At 44.3% G+C, this 12,791-nt stretch overlaps 1 protein-coding gene across 1 annotated transcript in view; it reads right to left on the reverse strand.

Moving 5' to 3' along the window:
* SLC24A3 (solute carrier family 24 member 3) overlaps window positions 1–12,791 on the reverse strand; it is a 486,107-nt gene that overhangs the window by 39,192 nt on the left and 434,124 nt on the right. Inside the window, exons 9-12 of the mRNA XM_040351007.1 lie at window positions 10,359–10,412; window positions 8,297–8,430; window positions 4,421–4,581; window positions 1,830–2,100 (exon numbers count right to left, since the gene is read on the reverse strand). Coding sequence (XP_040206941.1) covers window positions 1,830–2,100; window positions 4,421–4,581; window positions 8,297–8,430; window positions 10,359–10,412 — 620 coding nt within the window. The remainder of the gene's footprint in view (window positions 1–1,829; window positions 2,101–4,420; window positions 4,582–8,296; window positions 8,431–10,358; window positions 10,413–12,791) is intronic.

Below are 12,791 nucleotides of genomic sequence, written 5' to 3' on the forward strand. Positions count from 1 at the left end.
CAGACAGGGTTCCATTCTACAACATGCTGGCAAGGAATAGGCTTTTTATCCTGGTACTGCGGCTGATTTTTAATGCAAATAAACTGAACGACTTTGAAGACCAAGGGGCAGATCCACAGAGAGAGTACGCCGGCGTATCTATTGATACGCCGGCGTACTTTCAAATTTCCCGCGTCGTATCTTTAGTTTGAATCCTCAAACCAAGATACGACGGCATCTGGGTTAGATCCGACAGGCGTACGGCTTCGTACGCCTTCGGATCTTAGATGCAATACTTCAGCGTCCGCTGGGTGGAGTTCGCGTCGTTTTCCGCGTCGGGTATGCAAATTAGCAATTTCCAACGATCCACGAACGTACGCGCGGCCGTCGCATTCTCTTACGTAGTCTCTAGTTGACTTTTTCCGGGGTATAGTTAAAGCTGGTGTTTTGCGGCGTATAGTTAGACTTGCCATGTTAAGTATGGCCGTCGTTCCCGCGTTTCATTTGAATTTTTTATTTTTTTTTGCGTAAGTCGTACGTGAATCGGGATGGACGTAACTCACGTCTATGTTAAAAAAATGAGGTCCTAGCGACGTCATTTAGCGCAATGCACGGCGGGAAATTTCGGGACGACACATGCGCAGTTCATTCGGCGTGGGGACGCGCTTCATTTAAATGAAACACGCCCCCTAATCGCCGATTTGAATTCCGCCGCCAGAGATAGACTACGCCGCCGTAACTTACGGCGCAAAATCTTCCTGCATTTGAACTAATGCCAGGTAAGGTACGGCGGCGTAGCGTATCTCTGATACGCTGCGCGGGTGCAGATCTCTGTGGATCTGCCCCCTTTTGTTTTGATGCACAACATTTAAACCAGTGCTTTAAGTGGGCCAAAAGAGGTGCCGGTACTCTATTAGGCGCCGGTGCTCCCCCCCCCCCCAATACTGAACATGAAAATATATATATTTTACAAACCCTCTCTTAGAAGCAACCTAACATTTGATTTTGCTGCTAAAATTACATAAACCAGCTGATGATGTCAGAAACTAAAAAAAGAGAAGATAAAATGGGCACAAAGCATGACAAGGGACAGACACCACAGAAAATAGATAGGAGAAGTATAGAATATACATATCAGTCTGTGAGCAGCCATAGCAACAAAACATCACTCACCATTAGTACAGAATCTGTACTTCGGATCCAAAGCAAAGTCCGATGACTGATTTTTCACTTTGCTGCACCGTCCTAGGAGGGCCAGTCACCCGCTCACATCCACCACGCCGCACTGATCGCTCCTCACAGGCGCGCGGAAAGGAGTTGACGTCATCTAACGTGAGGTCAACTCCCTGCCTGCGCCTGCACATACGGCTCAAGCCGTACTCTGCACACGGCCCGCCCCCCTCCACTAGCTGATGGCCGGCCCAGCCAATGACTATTATGGAGGAGACGGTGCGCGATGTAATTCGCCCAGCGGCCAGCCACTACAATGCTGTAGCTAGCTCTCCGCCCGGGGGCCGGATTAAAAGGTCCGTCGGGCCGTATCATCATATTCCTGGCCTGGGGCTGCGTTCCAGTACGGGAAACCCACGTACTGGGCGCACGGAGAGGTGCTGGTACTCTCCAGGGCCATTTTTGGAAGTGGCAGTACTGAGTACCGCCGCGTTCCGGCCCAGTTAAAGCACTGATTTAAACTAAATTTTGACTTTAAGCTTGCCAACAATTGGATCATTTTATACCATTATTTTCCAAAAATAAATATATAATCTTATATGATGGGGAAAAACAAACCAATATTTCATATAATATAATTTTCAAGGATTTTCAACCAACTTGAACATAAAGGGACTTACAGGGAAGTTCAAAAGGTGTGAAAGGCCCATCATTATCATCATCTTCTTCTTCTTCTTCCTCATCGTTTTCATTATTTTCATTGTCTTCATTTTCATTTTCGGTCTCATTGCCAGCTTCAGCCACATCTTCATCTTTTCTGGTGCCATTGGCATTTCTCTCTGTTGAGTTCCCCGGGCCAGTCCCGTTCTCAACTGCATGTTTGATTGGAATCTTGATTGCGACTTCTGACTCGCCATTAGCATAGCCTCGGCTGTTTATCAATCTCTGCCTCTGCAAGGGAAAACCCAGTATAGACAAAAGGCTTAGACGTATGGCAAAGTTACATTTGCTTGCTGGGAATTTCAATTTACAGTGAACCTGTGACCAGAATATGGACTTCATGTATTTGCAAATCCATAACAAGCCATAAATGAGCTTTAACCACTTAAGGACCAGACCAATATGCTGCTAAATGACCCAAGGGGTTTTTACAATTCGGCACTGCGTCGTTTTAACAGACAATTGCGCGGTCATGCGACGTGGCTCCCAAACAAAATTGGCGTCCTTTTTTCCCCACAAATAGAGCTTTCTTTTGGTGGTATTTGATCACCTCTGCGGTTTTTATTTTTTGCGCTATAAACAAAAATAGAGCGACAATTTTTAAAAAAATGCAATATTTTTTACTTTTTGCTATAATAAATATCCCCCAAAAACATATCTAAAAAAATTTTTTTTCTCAGTTTAGGCCGATACGTATTCTTCTACCTATTTTTGGTAAAAAAAATCGCAATAAGCGTTTAACGATTGGCTTGCGCAAAATTTATAGCGTTTACAAAATAGGGGATAGTTTTATTATTTTTATTTTTTACTACTAATGGCGGCAATCAGAGATTTTTTTCGTGACTGCGACACTATGGCGGACACTTCGGACAATTTTGACACATTTTTGGGACATTTAAATTGAATTGTTTATTGTGAAAATGACAGTTGCAGTTTGGGAGTTAACCACAGGGGGCGCTGTAGGAGTTAGGGTTCACCTAGTGTGTGTTTACAACTGTAGGGGGGTGTGGCTGTAGGTCTGACGTCATTGATCGAGTCTCCCTATAAAAGGAATCACTCGATCGATGCAGCCGCCACAGTGAAGCACGGGGAAGCCGTGTTTACATACGGCTCTCCCACGTTCTTCAGCTCCGGGGAGCGATCGCGAGGGGGCGGCTAGAAACGAATAGCAGCGCCCTCGTCCCCGGATCGCTCCTGAAGCCACGGGAACCGCTGCATGTACGGGGGGGGGGGGTCCTGATCGGAGCCCCGACCCACGTCTAGGCAGGCACGTACAGGTACGTTGATGTGCCTGTCTGTGCCATTCTGCCGACGTAAATGTACATGCGGCGGTCCGGAAGTGGTTAAAGGGCAACTCCACATTTGTGGGAAAAAAACCTCAAACAAACAAATAATAATCTAGCATATATAATTGTGACTCAAGTCATATTGTAATTGAATGTTATTAAAAATTATATTTGCTTCTCAATCTGCAGCCACTGTAATTTTCTGTAAAATGCAATGCAAAATGGCTACCAGGAGGCGCTCTATACACAGACTACATATAGATATGTATAGATACCCTCTGATATGTCATTTGCTGCTTGTGTGATTACTGTGGCTTACTGATTTTCCCGGAAATCTGCACTAAGATACCAATCAGATTTTTGGTATCACCTGCAGCAAAAATGTCATTTTTGGTGAGATACTCCCAAAGGGAAATCACATCTAAAGGGATGCTAACCCTACAATTTACTTAATTACAACCCTGCAGGTGCAACGGCTGATTGATAATTATAACACCACTCCCATACAGATTCACTGTGTGCATGGACACAGACAAACAAACTGCTATTTCTTCAGAATAACAATAGGTAGGAATTTGCAACAAAGTTTGTTAAAATCCTTGCAACAAAAGTGGAGTTACTTTTTAGCCACTTGTGGACCGCCCGCCGTTGTTATACGTCGGCAGTTTGAAGAGGCATATCGTTGTTATGGCAGTAGATGGCTGTCATAACCCCAGTATCCTCTTCTTCAGCGGGCGGACCGCTTTCAGATAAAAGTGGTCTCTGTGGTGCATTCGCCGCAAGATCACTTTTATCACTCCAGTTGTCTCCGCCGCATACCGGAGCCGTCGGTAGCAGTGGAGACGATTGCGTCCGCATCGGCGGACCAGGACACCTATGTTGATTATTTTGCATGTGGCCAGATATGTACTGTGAGTGCTAACATTTTTTAAACTGTCCAATAGTTGTTGCCTTTCCCTTTCTATACACACAGAGAAGCAGTGGGGAAAAATCACATGCGATTCGGACAGAAATCGCACTGCATTCCTGTTCAAATTGCATGCGATTCTTTGCAGTGCGATTTGCACCAATTTTTATTTTGTATTGATGCGAATTGGCCCACAAAGTATCGGTACTCTGTATTGGCAAGTACTTGACCAAAAGTATCGGTACTCGTACACACCGATAAAAAAAAACGGTATTGGTGCAACCCTAGTTGTTAACCCTTTGAGATATACATACTGTTACTAGTGGAAGTATAGAGTAGATGTTTCTAAAACACTTACCTCATTTATCAACATGCGACTGGCCATAGAAAGACGAGTCTTGGGAGGGAAGTGGCTTGTTATCATGATTCTCAGACCAGCCTCAGAGAATGATAATTGATGAGGATAGGCTGACAAGATCTCATCTACCATGATCACCGATGTTTTACGATGGAAATTTCCTGTAAGCAAGATCAATGCAAAGCAATAGGCATGGAGTCATAGTTTTCATTCTAGAGATTTTACTTTTGTGTGAATTTAAACTCCACAGAATTCTAAAACACATCTACATGAGTTGAACCCTACATGCAATGGCAGTGCCAGAACATGTTCCTTCCTGGTGTCTTGCCAGCACCTAAAGTGGAAGAAAAGCCTGAGGCCTCGTACACACGACCGAGTTTCTCTGCAAAAACCAGCAAGAAACTTGCTGGGATTTTTTTTTTGCCGAGGAAACCGGTCGTGTGTACATTTTTCGACGAGGAAACTGTTGAGGATCCCGTCGAGCCAAAAAGAGAGCATGTCTTCTTTTTCCTCGACGGGAATGGAGAAATTTGCCTTGTCGAGTTCCTCGACAACCTAACAAGGAACTCGATGAGGAAAACGATGTGTTTCGCCCGTCGAGTTCCTCGGTTGTGTGTACGAGACTTTAGGCTGCCCACAGTTGGATCAAAATTCAGCCGGTTCAGCAGGGACTAGACACATATCGATCCATGTATGGGCACTTTGTTTAAAAAAAGAAATTGATCCACCAAACAACTTTTGTGCAGCCAACCACCCTTTTGGAAAATGTCCTCTCAATCAGCGCTGTAGGCAATATACTGCAGCACTGTGTATTCTGACTGCTGTTATTAGAATACAAAATCACGGTGGGAGAATTCCCCCTTCCCAAAAAAACGAACTCATCTATAGCCAGCTTAGATATAACTATTCCTAACAATTTCCCCTGCCCCTTCCTCCTACCTGTTTTGCCTAGCCTGTATAAAAAAGTTTGTGTGCTGCCCTCGCCATTGGATGGGAATCTCAGGAGCCATGATGTCACCCATAGGCACTCATGGCCCAGCGGTTGATGGCACTTCCTCTTCTCCCCTGCAGCAGCTGCTCATTGACACAGAGAGAAGCTGTGGGATCATGAGACCGCACCAGAGGGGATTGAAGATAGATAAGTACATTTTTTTTTATACAGGTTAGGCAGGATAAGTAGGAGGGGGGAGGGAACATTTTTAAGAATAGTTAGACTGAAAGTGATATTAAAGGCAATGTTTTTAAATAACAAACATGTTATACTTACTTGCTCTGTGCAATAATTTAGCACAGGAAAGTCCCGAGCCCCCTCTTCTCGAGTCCCCGCTGGTGCTCCTGGCCCCTCCCTCCTGCCGAGTGCATAAGCAAGCAGCTTACTATGGGGGCACCCAAGCAGGCTCACTCCTGAAAATGTGGTTCTGTCTGTCCATTCAGACACAGAGCCGTGGATTGACCCCATTCCCTCTTTCTCCTCATTGGCTCACTGGCTAGCAGCAGCACCCACTGCTGTTTCAGCCAATGAGGAGGGAGAGTCCTCAGAGAGTCAAGGCTCTCGTGCACATCTCTGGATCGCGATGGGGCTCAGGTAAGTATTAGGGGGGCCCTGCTACACTCAAATGTAAAGCGATCTCCCCGCTGAGCTATTGCGTTCGCACACCGGCACTGCCCACTTGCCAGAACACTCTGGTCAGCGTTCGCAGCTATTGGCTGCCAGCCCTGATTAAGTGTTGGTTTTCCAGCATGTTCTACCGGCTTCTGTTGGACAGTCTCATGTACACGTGGGCCAAATGTCGGCTGATTTCTATTAAACCAGCTGATATCGACCGATATTCAGCCCATGTGTACCAGGCTCAACTGAAACTGGATGGACAGAAATTGGAATCCTTTGTATACAGTATACTGTCTATAAGTTTTCTGCCATAAGTTCCCATGAGTACCTCATTCCTCTTCCCAAAGAGAGCCTCATTCCTCTTAAAGCATTCTCCATGATGAACAACAAATGATCACAAAGACAATCTACAGTAGCTAAAAAAAATGGAGGCATGTTTGTACTAACAATGGGTTCATGGAGCAAGGAACTCAAATACACAGATCTTCCTGCCAGGCAATGGTGGACATACAGTACCTTACAAAGGGCCACTGGAAAAAATAAATAAAAATATCTGTCCTTCCCTACTGCCAGTGTCCCCAAAGAAGGAAACAACAGGTTATTTAAAGAGAAATTACAGGTATGGATATTTTATGCATAGTTACATTAGTCCAGCTTGGCCCAATGCCATTATGCATATACCTTAATGGCCAAAGCCCTACTCCAATGATCTCCAGTTGTTTCAAGGTCCCATCCTGAGTGGCTGCTCTTCTGCATTCTGAACACAGAAGGTCAGCCGCTCGACATGGGCAACATTCAGAGATTCTGCTGTGCTTTCTCTGAATTAATGCAAAGCGTTGTGTAATTGAAGGTGTAGAGGTAGGGCAGTAGCGTCAGGCTCTCCACCTCGTCCAATCAGAGAGCGCTTGGCATTCATTATAAAACTGAAAATTATCCTCTAAATGGCACCCCTGCCGAACAACCAACCTCCTGGGTTCAGGCCAGCCGCTTGGTACTGGCCCCGGAAGCAAGTGGAGATCAAAGATTAGGTAGTAATGGCATCTTATCAGATTCAGCCACTGTTCAGGCAAGCACAAGTGCTACGGTTTCATGAATACAAAAGCTGTCAGTGAAGATTCATGGATGAGGTAAATCAGCTGATAATCTCTTATTCTGCCTGAGGGCCCCAATGAGAGGAACTAGAGCTGTGTATGGCCAACTTTACTAATAAAGGAGAGAATTTTTCAAAGTGAATGTTCACTTATCTTAGTTAATACTTAGTTAATATTTACTTTATTTTTTTCCAATGATGTGCAAACGAAAATGCATTTTTTTTTTAAATCTCTCTTGCACATGATTGAGTATTTGAAGTTAAAGTGATTGTAAACCTTAGACACGAAATATGAACAAAGCATATCACTTTATAGTGTGTACTTCTCTCAATTAAGAGCACTACGTTTAATTTCTGTCTGCTGCTTTTTTCCTCTGCTATCAGCACAAGTCACTTCTAACAAGTTTTACTGACACCAAGAGAAATAAGGTGACAGGGAAGGGAGCTTCGCCCGATTGACAGCTTCAGCTCTGTTCCTGTGTGCTGCGTGAAGGGGGTGTGTCTCTTCCCTCTAATCAGCTCTCAGAGTTCTCCTCACCGAGTGTAATATCAGCATTCCAACCCTTTTTTTCTGACAGCTCAGACAAGCTTTATAAATTCTCTTTTAATTATCAAGCTCTTGGTTTATTTTGTATTTAAATAAAAAATTCATGCCAGAGAATATATTTTAATTAAAGTGGAACTTCTCTCTCGTAATCAACATTAACTATTTTTAGTCCTTACGATGCTAACATTAGTAAATAGACAGGAAAGTATATCACATTTACTTGTTGTAAACTTTTATTTTTTTTACATTTCTTTGGTTATTGGAATCCTAGGCCTAGACAAATAATGACATCCCAGGAGACAAGGAGTGGTTTTCTTAGCTAAGCACACCCTCCTGCATGCATGCTTGGATTCCAGAAAATAAATGCTATATCTTGCCCTTACTCAAGATGGCCACATTCAGAAATACTAGGGGTGTTTTTCAAAGTGATTTGTCAGCAAAATAAAGCATTGTGGACACAGATGGGTGGGTGAGTTTGCTTTAAATAATAACAAATTAAATATAATATTATATAATTTTATGTGGTTGCAATTTATATTTCTCTTTGAGGTACAAAAAACAAAGTAGGTGCCAATCTGTTCATTTCTGTAATATATAGTGCATGGAAGAAAAGCAAGTGATTGCTATTACCTTTTTTGAGTAAGACCACAGTTGCGTCACAGTTTACATTGTCATCTAATTCTGCATTACTTGCTAGTCCATTTGCCATGTTGGCTGCTCCCTTTGTTCTCTTTTCAAAGCACTGATGTATGGAGGAGTTGAACCTGAATCAAAATATTCCGAATTAGTCATAGTCAGAATGCCAGGGTAGTCACTATTCAAAAAACACTGATATAATCACCAGACCAATTAACAAAGGGTTCTGCCATAAATTAACATGAGCACTTAAAATGACCCATGCTCAAAAAGTGCAGATTTGGCATATTATTGCATCTGAAATGTGTAGATCATGGGTCTTCAAACTACGGCCCTCCAATTGTTCAGGAACTACAATTCCTATCATGCCTAGTCATGTCTGTGAAAGTCAGAGTTTTGCAATGCCTCATGGGATGTGTAGTTCTGCAACAGCTGGAGGGCCGTAGTTTGAGGATCCCTGGTGTAGATGAACATTCCTTGTGCTGTCCTGCTCTAAAAGAATGTTATTCTAAACCCCGCCCCTTATCAACTGCCCCGTTTGATGCTGACAGTCCCCAGTAATGATTTGGAATCAGACGAGTTCCTCATCATCATAAGCTTTATGATTGCCACTGCAGCATTAAGAGTGCCTCTGTTTAACGCTGTAATTGTCAACATCAAAGACAGTATGTAATAAAATCCCAGGTATTCTTGAATTTCTCATGCAAACTTGTGGAGCATTTCCTGACTTTTGGAAGACTTGCCTAGGCATGTCTGTTTTTGTAGCCTCATAGTTTGATATCTGTAGTGTGAGATAACCAAAGCACATGCTGTGTACTCCTATCTCTGGCAGCTGTTGTGTTTAGACAAACTGTAGTGAAAGTCGTTAATGTCACATCTCACTACTGTACTGCTCATAGTTCGGAGGGTCTGCTGAAGAGGAAGTTGTACCTGAGGCCCCTCAGTTTAAGCATCTCCCTGCTTCAATCTTTGGGTGGGTCTGTGCTTCCTTCATATCAGTGGTGTCGCTAGGTGGGTGCGGGGGGTGCGGCCCGCACCTGGGTGACACCCGACAGAGGGGTGACACCATCCTGGGGGTGACGAAAGCGCTGGCTCCCTTATGATTTATTTTTTAGCTGGTGAAAACCTCTGATGCGCGCCGCAGCTGTGCCTGCCTGGCTCTGTGTACTCTGGGTCCTCCCCTCTCACTACTGAGCTTTTCACCTCTTTCTCCACTCTGCTGCTTTTTAATTATTCCCTTCCTCAGTCATCATATCATTAGACCATTAGTCATCAGGGTTGTGGGACTGACATTAAGAGGCAATGCCTAGCTACTCTACCAAGATCTACCTCCACACCAAGACACAGCATTGAACCAGGCATGGTAAGTCATTTGTAAAGTAAGAAAACAACTGCAGGGGATCACGTGTAAAACTGGTGACTGGTTCTTTGTCCTCAACTTTTTTTGGCCTACATTCTACAGTATAGACCCTACTTAAATGTTCTTAAAGCCGAAGTATAGCCAAAGCTTGTTTGGCTGTTATTCTCCTATGGATCACAGGAGTGCAAAAAAATGCACTCCTGGGCTGAAGTCCACTCTCTGCTGACATCACAGAATTCAGTCCAGGCACCGCGTCATCACTACAATGGAAGTCTGGATCCGCCAGGTGCCTGGACTGACACTCATCTCAGCGTCTCAGCGAGCCGCTGAGAGCCTGAGCCGGCCGCCCCCTCCACAACCAAGTGCTCCAATAAGTGAGCAGAAAGCTGTGACTGACAGTCTGCAGCTCTCTGCTCATGGAGCTGTCCAAACCGAGCTATCAGCGGTGTTCAGTCACTTGGTTCTCAGTGCAGATGCGCCAGGGGACGGATTCAGCATTGGACCGATGTTGCATCCATCTAGGTACAGTATGTATAAAACTGCAAAAAAAGCACAAACCCATACTTCTCTTTTAATGCTAAATAAAACATACTGCCTTAAACAACATTTTTCTCATGATATGAAATGTGTAACTGTCTTACTAAAAAAAACAAACAAAAAAACAAACAGTAGTGATTAAGAGATATCATTACTTACTTCATTATGAGGATGTAAACGGCATACATTAGAACCAAAATCATAGACTCCCACCTTCAAAGAGATACAATAGGTTAAAAAGAGTTTAGCCAGAAAAACAAGCCAAATGAGGGCATCTAGATAGCACATATAATAGACACATATCACATTTGTATTTATTTCAAAATCTCCTATGTCCTTCTGATAGTGTATTCACCTTGTACACACTCACCAATGCTTGGAACCAGGTAGGAACAGTAGGCCAGATTCACAAAAGGGATACGACGGCGTTTCTCCTTATACGCCGTCGTATCCCTGTTTCTATCTATGCGACTGATTCATAGAATCAGTTACGCATAGATATCTCTAAGATATCTCTAAGATATCTCTAAGATCCGACAGGTGTAATAGTTTTACACTGTCGGATCTTAGGATGCAGTACCGCGGCCGCCGCTGGGGGGAGTTTGTGTCGTAAACCAGCGTCGGGTATGCAAATTAGGAGTTACGGCGATCCACAAAGCTTTTTCCCGTCGTTACGTCGCCGCGACTGTTAGTTTGCCGTCGCAAAGATAGGGCACCTTTTACAAAGTGGAAAATTACTCCACCATGTAAAAGTATACCCGTCTTTCCCGCGTCGCTTTTTATTTTTTATTTTTTTCCCGGCGCAAGTCTTTTTTACCCGTCGCGATTCACAAAACGTTGGCGCGTCGTAATTTTGCGCAAAGCACGTTGGGAAATTTGCGACGGGAGCATGCGCAGTACGTCCGGCGCGGGAGCGCGCCTAATTTAAATGGGACTCGCCCCATTCGATTGGGCCCGCCTTGCGCCGGACGTGTTTACGATACACCGCCGCAAATTTCCAGGTAAGTGCTTTGTGGATCGGGCACTAACTTGGAAAAATTGCGGCGTGTAACGTAAACCAGTTACGTTACGCTGCGCCCGGCCTACGTGAATCTGGCCCCATGTTCATGTGAAATTCAACATTATGGCGGTGTCCTGGCTTAGAAATTAGCTGTACACCGTGCACAGCAGAAAATGTACAGAGTCCCACAGTACACCGTGTTATTTTGTGGCACTACACACCTTTGCTGTCAAGTATTTGTATTTAGGAAAGACACCGCTGAGCCTTTGCTCTCTCCACCAGTCCAGCAAACCTCTGCCACCTCACTTCCAATGACAGAATGGTGTTTAGCCAAGCACTAGCACAGACCTCATGCAGACTTTTTAATTCCTTCACTCTCCCGTAACGTGCAGCTAGGCTACGGCATCTCTGTTAACATCTCAGATACTTTGGGAAACCCACTGCTAGGGAGGGAGCTAGATAACCGACCCCCTCGCTACTGAAGGACCTGTCATCTATGCCAGGTACCATGCTTCATGACTAGCTACTATGCACTTTGAAATAGTTACCAGTTACCCATAGCAGTTGCATTCTTCCTTCAACTAATCTTTCTGATTTACCCATGAGTAGTGGTGGCCTTGCTTCATACCCCACATGTGCTATACTGACCCTGTTTTTTTTATAGGCCAGAAACCATCATGCATCAGTCCAGGCTTAGAGTTTGGCAACTTTTACTGTAACTCTTCTTGCAGAAAAGATAACAGATAAAACATAGTCCAGACCCTAAGCTAACTAACAGTGGTGGCTGCCCAGGCATACCCTTACAGGTGTTAATATATAACTGGTGTAGCATATCAAGATGCTGATTAGACAGCATGATTATTACACAGATGTGCCTTAGGCTGGCCAAAATAAAAGGCCATTCTAACATCACTTTCATACCAAGGTGCTTTGCAGGCGCTATAACACAAAAAATAGCGCCTGCAAAGCGCCCTGAAAGAGCCACTGCTGTCTCTCCAATGTGAAAGCCCCAAGGGCTTTCACACTGGTGCGGTGCTCTAGCAGGACGGTAAAAAAGTCCTGCTAGCAGCATCTTTGGAGCGATGAAAGAGCGGTGTGTATACCGCTCCTCCACCGCTCCTGCCCATTGAAATGAATGAACACTGCGGCAATACCGCTGGCAAAGCGCTGCTGCAGCTGCGCTTTGCGGGTGGTTTTAACACTTTTTCAGCTGCTAGCGGGGGTTAAAAGTGCCCGCTAGCGGCCGAATAGCGCTGCAAAATTGACGGAAAAGCATTGCTAAAAATAGCGGCACTTTACCGCCGACGCATGTGCAGTTTTACTGTATTGGGGTGGGTCGGGGGGTCCAAAAACCAGTCAGTGTACTTAGAAAAAGTCGTAGATCTTAGCGTTCAGCTCATGATAAATAGGGGCAAACACAAAAGTGTTGCATTTATAATTTTGCTGAGTGTATATTGGCAGAGCAAAGTACTGTACATGAGTTTTCTTTACACACACAAAAACTTTCTTGTATCAGGCATGGATGTGGGTGCAAAAGTGAGCACATTTTTTAACAAATACAAGCTTTTGGACTTTGCACTGTAGTGAATTCG

This window comes from Rana temporaria, chromosome 4 (genome assembly GCF_905171775.1).
Source record: "Rana temporaria chromosome 4, aRanTem1.1, whole genome shotgun sequence".
Taxonomy (NCBI): Eukaryota; Metazoa; Chordata; class Amphibia; order Anura; family Ranidae; genus Rana; species Rana temporaria.